A 16,856-nucleotide genomic window follows, 5' to 3' on the forward strand; every position below is an offset into this window, starting at 1 on the left:
TATTCCCAAAATACCGCTATACTCCTAAAGGAAGCGCAACATATTTTACCCGTTACACCGTGTGTAATGTGTCTTTCATTAAAGCCTGTGTAAAGTTCATTAGTTTCAGTGTAGACACCTGTGGCTTATAGACAGGTGCGGCTTATTTATGTTCAAAATAAAAATATTTGTAAAATTCAGCGGCTTATATATGGGTGTGCTTTATAGTCCGGAAATTACGGTACAAAATGTAACTATATGAAGATTAGATTGTAGAAATGAATATTCGATTTCAACCACACATTCATTTATTAAATGAAAAAACAAATGGCGTTATGAAATTGTACAGTATACAAACTGTAAACCTTACAAAGGTTGCATTATACCTGTTCCTTCAGTGATTGTTCACAAACTAAATCCAATAGCAAAATCCTTCAACTGCAATGTCCATTTTCATTCGTCGTTTTACATTTGGGGTGCGGCTTATTCATTAAGCGTCGCTCCACCTGGACGACTGCACTGTGCAGCTGCTCTTCTTTAACACCCAGAATGAAAGAAAAGAGTCCCAGCAACCACATATACATCCTGGGAAATGTTGGCTCCAGGTCCCAGAAATGCTCTCCACATAAACTGCACAGACGAAATGATCATATTCACATATTAACAACAGGACAATGACAAGAACATTAGATTTTTCTAATTTCAAACAATTTTAAAAGAATATTCAAATACTAGTTAAACTCGACAGTGCTGTTCATTCAGAATAATAGTTGGCATTGATATTTTTTACCCTGTGATCACACCTGACACACAATACTGTCTTTTGCACTACCATGCACTCACACCTTATGTACATTGCTCGATCTGTCATATAATCTATATCCTTATTTAATACTCATACTGTCTATATCGTCTCACATTGTCTGTATTGTTTTGTCTTGTATAGTCCCAGCTGAATGTATAGTTTTTATTTATGTCTGTACTTTGAGAGTGACTAACAGCTGGAACCAAATTCCTTGTGTGTGTCAACACACTTGGCCAATAAACCTGATTCTGATTCCTACAGCGGTCTGAATTTAGAGTCATATATAAAATACAACCATAATCTAGCCAATAGGCTTGTTAACCAAGAATGATAACAGTATTGAATAACTTCTTAGAGCTAAATAAACAACCAAGATAAAACTGAAAACTGTTGCCATAGGAACCCACCCACAGAAATCATTAAGACTTCTGCAGTAGTTCATTTAGAAATGTAGAACGTCGAGACATGTGCATGCTTACACTTCCTGCTGCAGGAACTTCATTATAAGTGAGAGAATGACAGAAGGAGTAAAAGAAATATCGGACAGACTTCTCTGAGAGTGTAAAAGACTATTCGATCTGGTAACACACATGATCACAGCATAATGCACCGTGATTGAGATCCGCCAATTAAGCAGAATACCATGTCCACAGCACAGCACTTCACTATTACCATGTTAGAAGGAGGAATTAAAAATGAATATATAATGTGTATACATGTTTTATAGATCAATGGGGATGTTTAGAAACTAGCTGTACATACACCCGACTAATTTAGACATTTTTATTATAAACGAGGCCCTAGGCTTCAGCATAAAACTGTGCCTGCGATCTCAAACAGGAGCACATTCCAATGGCAGACCACTTCCTCAGAACTACTTACAAACCCCTTTCCACTTAAACAAAGTGCAAAACGTTTAAAAGCAGTGCTTTGTCTAAATATGAGCAAATGTAGTACCTCGAACTGCACTTCCTCAAGTCAGTGTGCCAATATTTATCATTGACAAGGTGCCAGATTTTTTTCCTTTTCATCATTACACAGTCCAGGCACCTGCGGCGCAGACTTGGTCCATCAGCTCCGTCCTCTGTTCCCCAGAGAAAAAGGAAGGAAGATGGGGAGGAAACCTGCTGCTCTGGAGAAGAGCCAGAAAGAGCACGAAAACTGCTCTGCAACTGCTCAGCCACACCTGAGAGAGAGAGAGAGAGAGAGAGAGACTTAAGTTTAAATAATATAGCAACCCGATTCACTATTGCCTACAAGCAATATAGAAAACATTCAGGTTTTTCCTTTACTTTATGTCCATCAGACTTGTATGTGGGCCGTCACAAAATTGTTGTCACAATGCTGAACCCACACAAATGTAGCATTAAAAATTCCAAAACGAGACAGATATCCTATACTGAGCCCTGATATCAAACACACTCAACATTTTTGGGATAAATTGGAACGTTGAAGTATCCTCATTAAACATAAGTGTGTAGAGGATTCGGTGGATTTTCACCTGCAGACATTACACTGATGATTCATATATTGAGTATTAAAAAGATGCTTTTCTGGTTGTTGGTATGTGGGTACAAAAATTCTCTCTTTTTTTCTTAGAACCATGTCAACTTCTATGGTTATGTTCATGGAGAAAGCTTGGTTTTGTAATACAATGTAATAAAACATTTTAAATAAGATGTTTAGATGAATTTTTCTAAAAACTTTAATACTACGTTTGGGTTTATTTGCTTAAATCCCTTGTCAACAAATTAAAAAGTTTCTCCAAGGTCTATAGTATTACAGTTTATAAAAACATGCTTAATGGACATCAGCATGTGACAGGTTTGGCATTTCGGGTGATTTTCTCTTGTTAGTAAAAACTGTAAAAAAATAAATAAATAAATACATAGCAAAGGACAGTCTGAGATTTAAACCTCGACCAAACAAGCAAAAAGACTTTTTCAATTCTGCCAATTATACCTGTTGCTTCATATCACAATACCGTTCATATAGGAAAATTCTGCAAGCACATAGAAATTTGATGGATCTTATCTACTTACGTCTCCGTTTTTGTAAGACCGATTTAATTGGCAAATGTCGGATGATGGGCTTCTTCGATTTCCACTGTTGCCTGAGGCGGCAGAGTGAAATAAGAATTGAATTAAACGTTTGAATAGCAGGCCAGAGTGTATACTTAAACATGGTTTTGTCAGGAGAAGCTGCTCACATGGTCTTAGCCTGCTTTTCTTTCTCCCTGGCCCGTTCCAAAGCAGGCTGTACAATCATATACCATTTTCTTAAGCTAAACATCTCTCCACCTGCAACAGAGAGACTGTTATGAAATATGAGACAAGCAGCAAATGTTCAAATTTAACTTAAAATTTTTTCCTTTTTTAAGTTGTGTTCCTGCACAAATCATAAAACTAGAGGTCGACCGATACGGGTTTTTCCCCGGCTGATGCCGATATTTAGAAATTAGGCCAGCTGATGGCCGATATATGGTCTGATTTTTCCCCTCTTCACCTGATAAAATGTAATAGCCAATTAGTAAAATGTGACAGAATATTGCTCAAATTAATCAATTATACAAGACAAGGTTCTCCAATCGGTCCACTTGTTACCAGGTCTTGGTACCCGTGTCTACCGGTACCCTAAACTACAGCTGGATGAAGGCTCACTAACAATACTGTTTAAAAAAAAAAAAGTTACTCTCATTCTCTCTCCAAATGTTCTTCTCATTCTCTCTGCAAAAGAAGCATCATAAGAAAGGCAAGATAGCAGACATGATTGAAAAAAGCTACACGAGTCCGTTAGTAACGATCGCGACAGGTGGAAACACGGCTTGCTTTATATATTCAGTTGTAACTTCCAGTTTCCCTGTTTGGACATTGAATACACACTACTGCCTCCTGCTGGTATGAGAGAGTAATGTTCTCTCATGAAGCACACAACATACACACTGTTTTAGTGTCAGATGCACCTGCCTAATAATCGGCTTAATTTGCAGCACAATCGGCCGGCGCCGATTAATAATACCTTTTTTAAAAAGCAAAAAATCGGCCAGATCAATCGGTCGACCTCTACATAAAAGACCATCTCCAATCTGTTTTCATACCATTCACATTTGTGCCATTTAGCAGATGCCCCTTTTCCCAGAGCCATGTACAAAAGTGCTACCACAACATAAAATTACAACTGTATACCTTTCTTGGTCTTTTTTTTGCCATGGTCCATTTTTTTCCCTTTTCTTTCTGCTTTCTTGGATAACCTCCTTTGAAAAGTAAAAGAGAAAACAGACATAAAGTGTTTGGCCATACCATTAAAACAACTGACAAGTGGAGCAAATAAGACTCATGATGATCTTACAGCGGGACCTCTCAAAAGGTGGAATATACACTGACCAGGAATAACTCACAGGTGCCATTATGAAGAGACAGTTTTTTACTTCACCTGTTATATTGTTATGTCAATGTTATGCCTGGCCAGTGTATAAAATACAAATACAGACGCTTTATGCAAATGTATGTTTATTATTAGTGAAACCAAACTCCACATAGAGCATTAAGAGAAAATATTCTTGACAAGGTTTTAAAGTAATTACAGTGTTTTAAATTACATAAAACATCAGGACACCAAACAGGACTTTCGCTATGTTTCCACACAGACGGTTTTAATTGCCGGATGTGTGCATCATGCCGGATTTTGGAGCTTGATTTGAAGCTTGGCACATCAGTGGCCAAGTTAAAAAGTTTTTTCGGTGGCGCTTATTTATTTTTTGATATCTGAGTAAAGAAAGGATGTGTATAAATGTGTGTCCCGTTGAAGGTTTTAATTACGGCATTTTAGATTTATTTATTTTGATTTGTATTAAATATAAGCAAACAGAAATGCGTGCTGCATTAACGGTGCGTAATAAAATTAACTTGCGTTAATGTGTTTTGGTGTGTTAATTTGAGGTATGAAAACTGGATACAAATTCAGTGCTGAGAGTCATGGAGCATGTAACTATTACAACATGTCATTTTATCTCCTTTAAACACAAACGATCAGACAACATTTAAGTTGCTCCCTTTTAATGAATATCTTTTATACACTAATTGCAGTAAAGACAGAGAATATGCACAGTTGTTAACCATTACTGCTTCTCAATAAATATCAAAACAATGCTAATGTATGCATTAGATACATGAAGGATGCTCACCACTCCACCTTATCGTTCAGCCTGTACAAAAGTTTCATGGTCACAACAATGATTGCTGCAGCCTGAACATCATAGAATGGAAGTCTTGGCTTTTTTTGAGCAGGGTCAAAGGTCAGAAAAGATTCTTTCCCCATAGCTGTTTGCTGTATTACTTTACAAACCAAGGCATGAACTTTGTCTGAAAGAAAGAGATTGAGAAAAACAATTGCATAATTAACTGAATCCCGTATTAGCTTTTCTTTACTGCTTTACTGCAAACCCACCAGGCAGATTAGCATCCATTAGATAGCGTACAGTGATCAGAGTTGGGTGCAGGAGGCAGTCCTGAGTCACAGGAGGAAAAATGGGCAGCTGCAACAGTGCTGCCAGTTCCTCTGCCTCCTTGTGCACCTTTCTGTAAGTGGGGAAAGACTGGAAAGCATAGATATGCCTTTGTAAACACGAGGAGTCTGAATCAATCCAAAAATGTTACACAACCAAGCAGTTTTCTTACTCACCTCAACTCTAAATATCGGGGCATCTTTGCCAAAGAATGCCATCTCTTCCGGAAAATGTTCATGGACATTAACATAAGGAATGTGGCCCTTAGACACCAAGCTGTAAGAGAAATAGCACACCAATTTATGCACATTAAAAAGCACAAGTGCCTAAATAATTGTGAACGATCATACCTAATATACCATTTAGTGCATATGAACTCATTATGAGCTTAAATACTTATATAGAGAGGCTAATATCAGCTGATCCTGAGAGATTTTTTTCTCAAAATCATTTTCATAAGTTCAACTTTAGAACATAATTCTAAACTTTATTTTTTTATTTTTTTAAAGAACTACTATAATGACAAAATTGCAGCAGGTTTTTTAGTGTAACATGGCTGCAATATTATTTAAGGGAAAGGCACGTGGACAAATTAATTAAGGTCAAGATCAGTCAATGATACAGACAGAAAAACAGAAAATGCAGAACGAAAAGGGCTATAAAGGATTTTTCCTTTTTTTTTTTAGAAGAAGAAAAAAAACTGGCAAAAAACATTATAGCATTTGTACATGTTGGGGATGGTTATAGATGCACACAGAGATGCAGAGAGAAGTATGAAAAGTTGAAAATAGATTACATGATGAATCGGACATTGCGACACCTGTGAACGCTTGGCCTGAGAGCTAATGTTTATTGAGCCGTGACCAATTGTGTTACATTCTTACAAACAGCATTTGTTTCATTACAAGCTTCTAAAAAGGTGAATGAAACATGAAAACACTGTGCCACCAAGTTTCAGTTATTTTTCCTTACTGAAGATTCGAAACCTTACATTTCAAAAAACCCACATATTCTTAGTTTCAATGCATTTGTACTGAAACACTACTGTAAGGCCTCATATTTAAATTATATGAATTGTTGAACAAAAATCCAGAATTAAAGTAACTGTCAAAAGTTGTTGAACACTCTGTTACTTTGTGCGGTAGGAAAAAACGAGGCAAATATTTTTCTTATATTCACCGGAGCAAGTCCGACAGGGTGATGGCCTCCCGAACCCAAAGCAGCGCCAGGTAGCAGAATGCTAGTGTCCGGGGCATGCTCATCCTGTACTTGCTTTCTTTCGATCTGAAGTAGCAACCAGCATCCACAGAGCCTGAACGCATGCAACTTCTTCCATCACTCGAGAATCCTGAAAACATTAAAGATTATAAGCAAAATAGTCTGACAAGATTAATGTGTAGACTTCAAGTATAGAAAAAGATACCAGAGGCTGTGCTGGCTCCTTTCACTGAGGCAAGCTCAGAGGGACATGATGTGTCACTGAAAACAGTAGATGACTCGCCCTCACTGTCGTCCTGAGGCGTGAACGTGTGCATGCGAGAGAGAGAGAGAGAGAGAGAGAGAGAGAGAGAGAGAGAGATGTATTCAATGGCACATGAACAATGATTTGTTTAGGGATGAGATACGACGACTTCTGTAAATGGTAAGTGGAAGGGAAAAAAAAAAAAAAAAATTGAGGCTGTACAACATACTAACCGATCATTAACATCTTCATTTATTTTAGAATAATATTCTAATGAGATTATATAAGGTAATAAGAGTTTGTTTTTTCTTGTTTAAACCAATTTCACTGAAATGCCCAACTTCATTTTGGTTAATGGTTTTCTGTATTACTCTACATGATAATAGTGGTGCCAATGTGATTCAGCCTTTTCTTCATTCTACTCAAAAAGAGAGTAATGTAGTAATGTTATGCATTCTGTTCATGCAGGTCAGGTTCCAAAACTTCTGATTTCATGCTACAGTCAACGCCTTCGAGCTCATCATGCTGGAAAATAGTGGGAAAATCGTCATTTATTTCAGAGCTGTTAAAAAAAAAATTGTAACTGACCTAGAAATTAATTAGCATTAGAAATACTGAACCCATCAAATATATTTCAGTAACATTTGAGTGTGCTGGATGGAGTTTTCCTTTAAGGCAACTTACGCTAAAACCTACTCTGTACATTCTACCAAAATTCAACTGCACACAAGTATAAACACAAAACCTGTGTTGTTGCTAACTCACCGCTGAACTTCTGGCCCTGCTCACAGGTTTCTTTGTGTACGCTTGTCCAGTCTTCTGTATGTATCGCTTCCAGAAAACCCACAACACATCTGTCTGTGAGATACACTCCTTTAAAACGACATAAAACATATCTGCTCTTCTGTCATTGCAATATTTGTGCTGGTTTACCGACCTTAAACTGAGAGCAGACACCCAGTTCAACTAAAGCTTCAGCTTGAAGTTTAAGGACGATCTGAAAGCCTTCGCATACCATCCAGTCTCTTGCACCTTCTAAATAAAAAATATAAAGAAAATTACTTACACGCTGGACACAGTGTCTATACAAGATTACTTCAGAAATAAAGGCGTCACACATAAGCTATGCAACATAATTGTTCTGAACATCTGAATCTGGAACTAACCTGTTTCATTCCGCTTCCTTTTGCCCGACGATAAAGAAGAAATCCTGCTTTTGAATGCGTTCACATCCTCAACAATTCTTGTTCTCTGTAATGTGGAATCAAGCAAAATGTGTTGATTGAAGATACACACACTGGCCTAATTGTTCGGTCTCTATTATTTCCCAAAGCAGACTTTAATAGATCTAGTCTTTGGGGCCCCGTGTTAATTTTCCATGTTGTTCCAGCTCCTGAAGAACTGAATATGATTCAGAAGACTTCAGGGATGAACTGCAGTTTAATGTGGAAAAACTAGGGGCATGAGGAAATAGGAATTGTACCTCGGTAAAGAGAGAATTATTCCACTCAGTGTCACTTTCAGTATGTGCCGTGTTGTTTCTGATCAGACAGCCCACTATGGATGAGTAGAAAAGCCCTCCCAACCACCCCTCGTCCAATCGTTCCATGAAAAAGAAATTGTCTTGCGTGAAACTGGTGCGTGGTGCAAATAAGTTTGGGGACTGCTGTTATGTACCATCTCAAGTCAAGTTTATTTCTATAGTGATTTTCACAACAGACATTGTCTTAAAGCAGCTTTACAGAATTTAACAGTTAAGGTGAATGATGTGTATTTATCCCTGATGAGCAGCCATGGTGACTGTGGCAAGGAAAAACTCCCTTAGATGTTATGAGAAAGAAACCTTAAGAGGAACCAGACTCAAAAATGGAACCCATCCTCATTTGGGTGATAAAGAGTGTGATTCAAAGATCTCATTTATTTGCCACCCTATCTCCATAACCAGGGCACTGATTTTACACTTTTCGAATACATCTTATAAAATACAGGGTGTCCCAATATTGTCTATTAAACAGAGACATCGACACTTTCTTGCAAAATGTATAATTTTCATACTTAGTTTAAAATGTTGTGTGTTTTAATTTCCACTATACATGAAGAACTTTTGAACACCCTGTAGTTTTTTTTATTCACTATTATTATACACCACACCGTGGAGCGTGAATGAAAGACAAATAATACTACAGGATGCAGTAACATGCTCAGTGGTGTTATTAGATACAGCTGCACAAAAACGTAGTCATCTAATGCGCCAATCTTGTGTTGCTAATGCAACGTGTTCAATATGCAGCTACAGGAACGAGCTTTATATATATATATATATATATATATATATATATATATATATATATATATATATATATGCTTTTCCAAAAATTAACAGTGTACTTTGACACCGCTTTCCCACTCTGTCTCATTTACATTGATTACATTTGTCCTTATTCTTATTTATACAACTAAGTGCCTTGCTCAAGGACCCTAGAGCAGCAGCTCAAATGAGCTGGGATTTGAACTCACAACCTTCTGATCACAAGTTCAACGTCTTATCCAAAATCTAATGCATGCCATGGCCAAATCAACCTCTTATCCTCCTGATGGTAAAGTATCAAAGATTAGAATTAGTGTTTCCCAAATTGTAGTTGAAACAAGAATGCCAAAGGTACCTGGATGTTCTACAAATTTGCGTCTGGATCCATAAAAAACTATTTATTTATTCATGTATTTTAAATACTCCTCCCCACAACTCCTTGTGTGAGGAGTAACCAGGCCAGAACGTAGATACAGGATAGAAAGACAGATAGTACAAGTACATAGCAATGAAATGCAGTTTTAGTATCTATCAGAAGTGCAAATATATATGTAAAGCATGTAATACATAAGTGTATACATGTACAGCAAATGAATACGCTTGCATACTCCTTCACTTTACTTTCAGTAGACGAAACAAGTACTTCCAGGGTATAGTAGAAGTAAATAAACTGGGATGCACCATGTGTGTTTGTGTAACTTGCAGAATTGAGTTGTTCAGTGTCTGGGTTACTGATAAGAAGGTTGTGGGTTTAAGCTGCCACTGTTGGGCCCTTGAGCAAGGCATGTAACTATAAAAGAGCGGTGTGTTTACACGTGTTTATTAAGTGATAAAACCGCTCTCACCTCAATTACATTATGGCAGCTTTACAGAATTTAACAGTTAAGGTGAATGATGTGTATTTATCCCTGATGAGCAGCCATGGTGACTGTGGCAAGGAAAAACTCCCTTAGATGTTATGAGAAAGAAACCTTAAGAGGAACCAGACTCAAAAATGGAACCCATCCTCATTTGGGTGATAAAGAGTGTGATTCAAAGATCTCATTTATTTGCCACCCTCTCTCCATAACCAGGGCACTGATTTTACACTTTTCGAATACATCTTATAAAATACAGGGTGTCCCAATATTCTCTATTAAACAGAGACATCGACACTTCCTTGCAAAATGTATAATTTTCATACTTAGTTTAAAATGTTGTGTGTTTTAATTTCCACTATACATGAAGAACTTTTGAACACCCTGTAGTTTTTTTTATTCACTATTATTATACACCACACCGTGGAGCGTGAATGAAAGACAAATAATACTACAGGATGCAGTAACATGCTCAGTGGTGTTATTAGATACAGCTGCACAAAAACGTAGTCATCTAATGCGCCAATCTTGTGTTGCTAATGCAACGTGTTCAATATGCAGCTACAGGAAACGAGCTTTATATATATATATATATATATATATATATATATATATATATATATGCTTTTCCAAAAAAATTAACAGTGTACTTTGACACCGTTTCCCACTCTGTCTCATTTACATTGATTACATTTGTCCTTATTCTTATTTATACAACTAAGTGCCTTGCTCAAGGACCCTAGAGCAGCAGCTCAAATGAGCTGGGATTTGAACTCACAACCTTCTGATCACAAGTTCAACGTCTTATCCAAAATCTAATGCGTGCCATGGCCAAATCAACCTCTTATCCTCCTGATGGTAAAGTATCAAAGATTAGAATTAGTGTTTCCCAAATTGTAGTTGAAACAAGAATGCCAAAGGTACCTGGATGTTCTACAAATTTGCGTCTGGATCCATAAAAAACTATTTATTTATTCATGTATTTTAAATACTCCTCCCCACAACTCCTTGTGTGAGGAGTAACCAGGCCAGAACGTAGATACAGGATAGAAAGACAGATAGTACAAGTACATAGCAATGAAATGCAGTTTTAGTATCTATCAGAAGTGCAAATATATATGTAAAGCATGTAATACATAAGTGTATACATGTACAGCAAATGAATACGCTTGCATACTCCTTCACTTTACTTTCAGTAGACGAAACAAGTACTTCCAGGGTATAGTAGAAGTAAATAAACTGGGATGCACCATGTGTGTTTGTGTAACTTGCAGAATTGAGTTGTTCAGTGTCTGGGTTACTGATAAGAAGGTTGTGGGTTTAAGCTGCCACTGTTGGGCCCTTGAGCAAGGCATGTAACTATAAAAGAGCGGTGTGTTTACACGTGTTTATTAAGTGATAAAACCGCTCTCACCTCAATTACATTATGGCAGCTTTTACAGAAGAATTGTCCTCCGTCTGAAACTCCCCAACACACTGCTCCACACTGTCCACAGGCTTCACTGTAACCGTCCTAAACACACACACACACGTTTTCATTTTAACTTTAACATTTAACTAGTAAGTATTTTCTGTTTTGTAACTTATTTATTCTCCTTTACAGGAAAAAGAAGCTTGAACATGGAGAACACTCACTGTTATCTCCTCATCCATCTTTGGATAACTGAAGTACTAAACACACATGAACATCAACACCGCCACACGCTTGAAGGAAAATTCAAAATGGCGTCCTCAAGCTACGATTCAGCGACATTTCAAAATAAGAGCACGAGGCTCACTCGCAAACGGATGCACAGAGGAGTATGAAGGGAAATTGATGCACACAGAGATGCGGAGAGGAGTACTGGGTCAAATGGTTTGATGATTTAATTGAGTAAAACCTACAGCTAAAGTTATATGTCCTTTAAAAACTCCTGGTCATGCTAAAATGCTTAAAATAAAAGTCTAACTCAATTTAAAATCCTCTGGTTGTGCTTAGTGTGTTAAGTTCAAAATAAAAAGCTATATGGAGAAGTAAATAAACTGGGATGCACCATGTGTGTTTGTGTGTGTTCACTCAGGGACAAACCACCTTGCCTAACCTGTTTGATAAGAGCTGCCTCTCTCCATGTGTGCCAATCTTCTTGTTTTCTGCCTCCCAGGCAAACTCCAATGTTCTTTATGCAAAGCACAGCATTAGAGTCTATGGAAATCAGGAACAGTTGGTAACTGCTGGCATGGACGTACTACTGCATTCTTCCTACTGTAGTTCAGTATTTCACTCTTGATCTAGTCTGGCACGTTTCGCCTCTCTTTTTGCCCTCCACAGATGGAGAAGACCAGGGAGGCGGTGTAGGAGGCGGTGGGTGCGTTTTGGTGAGGTTGTGCAGTGTGAATGTCACACTGTATGAGGAGGAAGATCGAAAATATTACTGATTCCAGTTTGCGAGGTTTTCAGCTGTTATAAATATTGCATGCTCTTATGGCATCTCACCATAAGAAACTCTCTTTCCTGCTGCAAGATAGAGTCTGTGGTTGAGTGTGAAAATATTCAGGCTGACGAATTCCCTTAAGCAAAGAGAAGGAGATAATTCGTATAATCAAAGCTTTAAAAAGTAAAAACCCATTCAACCAGCCATTAAATATTCATTATTTTCACTCCTCTCTTATACTGCCATTCCTGTGAATACAGACGTCCTATGTAGACTGGTGGGACAGGTCTCAGGTGTGAGGTAATGTGGGAACATGAGTCATTTATTTGTTCAGTAAGGTAAGGGAAATACCCAAGAGAAACAGCAAAAGTATGCACCGGAGACCTTTGAGTTCAATAAAAAATGGCATTTCTGATTTCTGTTTTTTCTTATTTTACAACATTGCTTGATTATAAAAAATAAATTATATTTCTTTCCAATATTTTACAGCAAGCCTGTGAATGTGCTGCTTTGACATTTAGAGGTTGGGAATCTGCTCACCTCTTTGAATTCTGCTCGCACATGGTAAATCCTATTGTTGCCTACGATGCTTTGCATTGTACTAGTCACCATGGCAACCACACAGCACAATTGCAGCCTTGATGATGGCTATACCAGGGACTGGTATGTGGGATGTGCATGTAAGAGTGGTGGTGGGGGGGGTTATATGCATAATCAAGGATGCGAGCACTGAGTGTGTGCAATTCTCAGCTTAAAGAACCTCAGAGAACTGCCAGAATGAGACTGTGAACGAGAAGTATGAAAGGTTATAGATGCACACAGAGATGCAGAGAGAAGTATTAAGGGTTATAGATGCACACAGAGATGCGGAGAGGAGTACTGGGTCAAATGGTTTGATGATTTAATTGAGTAAAACCTACAGCTAAAGTTATATGTCCTTTAAAAACTCCTGGTCATGCTAAAATGCTTAAAATAAAAGTCTAACTCAATTTAAAATCCTCTGGTTGTGCTTAGTGTGTTAAGTTCAAAATAAAAAAAGCTATATGGAGAAGTAAATAAAATATTGCAGTACACATTTAAATAATGTGAATAATATTTAAATAGTTAAATTAAAACATAAATTAAAAAATAAAAATAAAAATAAATACAATTTTTAAAAAAGGACCCTTTGACCCATATAATCATGAAAATAGACTCTAAACACATACATTCCGGAAGAGGGCGCACTCGGACAGCTATGCTTTAACAGCTTCAAAACTGCCATTTTTCTCCCCCACATTTCCATATAATTGATGCCATAAACAAATAAAGGATAAAACAAGTGAACCTGAACCCTCTACACAAAACAGTAGAAAGGAACAGCAACTGAAATCCTCACATGACTCATGTTTCTTTTCACACAGTATCAAAATTCAAGTGGTTGAATGTTGAACACCTACAGTGTATATGTGTCCAGCTGAAGACTGGCTACTGTAAGACTGAATTAATTACCGCAGGTGTTAATTCAAACCTGGGGTTCTTTTGCTTTGCATAATAGATCTTTTCTATGACCAGAGATCGGCGTGATCTCCTTTGTATAATGTGTGTGCGTGGGGGCGGCTGCTCAAGTGGGTTTGTGTGGGAGTGTAAGAGAGCGTTATGACATTAGGACATGCAGCTCCATGGTAACAGAAACAAATGGAGAGACTTCAGAGTGCTGCACAGTATTTTACATGCAAGTGGGTTCGTCTACCTTTAAAATATGCCATGGAATCATTTTTTCATAATCAAAATGTGTGTGTGTGTGACAGGTCTGATTCTCACATCAGTGTGCATGAATTCCAACCTTAAACAAGGATTTAGCAGCATATAACCAAACTCCATACACAGTTTTATTCAATGTCTATGATTCTTTCACAAAAAAAAATTGTGATCTCTGTGTGTTCTTTTGCAATCATCTGAAGGTGACTGTGTGTGTGTTTGTGTGTGTTCACTCAGGGACAAACCACCTTGCCTAACCTGTTTGATAAGAGCTGCCTCTCTCCATGTGTGCCAATCTTCTTGTTTTCTGCCTCCCAGGCAAACTCCAATGTTCTTTATGCAAAGCACAGCATTAGAGTCTATGGAAATCAGGAACAGTTGGTAACTGCTGGCATGGACGTACTACTGCATTCTTCCTACTGTAGTTCAGTATTTCACTCTTGATCTAGTCTGGCACGTTTCGCCTCTCTTTTTGCCCTCCACAGATGGAGAAGACCAGGGAGGCGGTGTAGGAGGCGGTGGGTGCGTTTTGGTGAGGTTGTGCAGTGTGAATGTCACACTGTATGAGGAGGAAGATCGAAAATATTACTGATTCCAGTTTGCGAGGTTTTCAGCTGTTATAAATATTGCATGCTCTTATGGCATCTCACCATAAGAAACTCTCTTTCCTGCTGCAAGATAGAGTCTGTGGTTGAGTGTGAAAATATTCAGGCTGACGAATTCCCTTAAGCAAAGAGAAGGAGATAATTGTATAATCAAAGCTTTAAAAGTAAAACCCATTCAACCAGCCATTAAATATTCATTATTTTCACTCCTCTCTTATACTGCCATTCCTGTGAATACAGACGTCCTATGTAGACTGGTGGGACAGGTCTCAGGTGTGAGGTAATGTGGGAACATGAGTCATTTATTTGTTCAGTAAGGTAAGGGAAATACCCAAGAGAAACAGCAAAAGTATGCACCGGAGACCTTTGAGTTCAATAAAAAATGGCATTTCTGATTTCTGTTTTTTCTTATTTTACAACATTGCTTGATTATAAAAAATAAATTATATTTCTTTCCAATATTTTACAGCAAGCCTGTGAATGTGCTGCTTTGACATTTAGAGGTTGGGAATCTGCTCACCTCTTTGAATTCTGCTCGCACATGGTAAATCCTATTGTTGCCTACGATGCTTTGCATTGTACTAGTCACCATGGCAACCACACAGCACAATTGCAGCCTTGATGATGGCTATACCAGGGACTGGTATGTGGGATGTGCATGTAAGAGTGGTGGTGGGGGGGGTTATATGCATAATCAAGGATGCGAGCACTGAGTGTGTGCAATTCTCAGCTTAAAGAACCTCAGAGAACTGCCAGAATGAGACTGTGAACGTAGAAGTCCAGTTCTGTGTACATAAGCTGAAACATGGTCAGTCATTGAAAGTGATTCACATTTTAAATCACTTTCCCTAGATTTAACCTTCCTTTAAAGCCATTATCAATTAAAATCCAAAGTAAACTCACCTCTTCATAAATAGTTTACATGTGCATAAGTATAAACAGGTCCCTACTTGTCCTTAACACTCCAAAGTAATGCTTGAAATGTTCTACTTCCTTGAGCCCGAGCCACATTAAGAATGTAGGGCTATTTTAATGCTCACAATTATACACCATTCATTGAATAAGAAAAGCTTCTGTCACTTCATAACACCATAATATACTTGTTTCCACTGGTATTTCACCTCCCTTGTTGGTTTTCTTTTTTTAATGAATAATAATCCATAGGTGAGACCGCAATGCCAGATACACATGTGCAGCACACGGTTTAGGCTGTCATCTCTTATTCTGGAACAAATTACCTCATTGCTTTTATCACTCAGTGAGACTCCAGGCTTGCTTGCTAAGGCCTCTAAGCTTAAAAGCTAAGACATTAACTTCTATACCCTGTGTCATACATAGAAATATAGAGGGATATTTGTTTAAAAGACTGGAGGAAAGCCAATGCTAATGGATTCACACAGCAGTATATTAGCAAACATGTTTGCAATTTAAATGGCAAGATAATATTCTAACATAGAGCATACTGCTTACTTAATTCTAGATAAATAAATCTTTTTACATGTTTTACATTTTGTTTACAAATCAGGAAAGCCTGGGTTTTGTCATGTGTATCACTTAGGAAATTAATTTTTGAATTTATATATTGTGTTGTTATGTTGAGTTCATAACACTGATATGATAGGCAGAGATGAAAGTAAGACAAGTCTGCAATTTTTTTTTCAGGTTCTAGCTACAATTGCAAGTTGTGTTGTATGTCAGTTTGGACATATTTCATTGTAAAGTTGAAATAAGAAAAACAATGAACATATGCATATAATCACATGTTAATATTGACTTGAATCACCTTATACTCAACAAAACAAAAACATCTCTCATTAACCAGGGATAGAATAATGATAAGGAAATTGTACTTAAATGAAATTATGGACAATGTTTCGCAAAAAACATTCAAGTACCAAATAGAAAAATGTAAAACCTTTTCTATTAGTAAAATAAGGTACAATTAACTCTTAATTCTTCTGTGTGCCACTGTTTACCTAAACTCATCATTTAATGTTTTAAAGTTCGCTTGCCATATGTATAACTAATCATTTAATGATGAATAAATCAGAGCAAGAGCCAATTTATGTTATATACTCATCATTGATGCACTTGACTGGATGTTAAAATGAAATAAAATTCTAACTTGGGCCCTTTTTAAAATACAGTAGGTAAAAGTTGTTTGCATGTAAAACATTAAAGGTAT

At 37.4% G+C, this 16,856-nt stretch overlaps 1 protein-coding gene across 1 annotated transcript; it reads right to left on the reverse strand.

The window, feature by feature from the left end:
- Positions 1 to 269: 269 nt before the first annotated feature.
- On the reverse strand, positions 270 to 11,686 carry taf1b (TATA box binding protein (Tbp)-associated factor, RNA polymerase I, B). Its single transcript, XM_046836931.1, has 15 exons — positions 11,551 to 11,686; positions 11,330 to 11,428; positions 7,917 to 8,001; positions 7,688 to 7,785; positions 7,516 to 7,608; positions 6,712 to 6,802; positions 6,468 to 6,636; positions 5,465 to 5,564; positions 5,231 to 5,378; positions 4,968 to 5,145; positions 3,970 to 4,037; positions 2,994 to 3,084; positions 2,827 to 2,897; positions 1,742 to 1,970; positions 270 to 609 (listed from the first exon to the last, which is right to left on the reverse strand). Exons 1-15 carry the CDS (start codon positions 11,566 to 11,568, stop codon positions 414 to 416), a joined length of 1,734 nt encoding a protein of 577 aa, XP_046692887.1. The 5' UTR covers positions 11,569 to 11,686; the 3' UTR covers positions 270 to 413.
- Between the last annotated feature and the right edge of the window lie 5,170 nt (positions 11,687 to 16,856).

The sequence above is a fragment of the Silurus meridionalis genome, chromosome 23 (assembly GCF_014805685.1).
Source record: "Silurus meridionalis isolate SWU-2019-XX chromosome 23, ASM1480568v1, whole genome shotgun sequence".
In the NCBI taxonomy this organism is placed as follows: Eukaryota; Metazoa; Chordata; class Actinopteri; order Siluriformes; family Siluridae; genus Silurus; species Silurus meridionalis.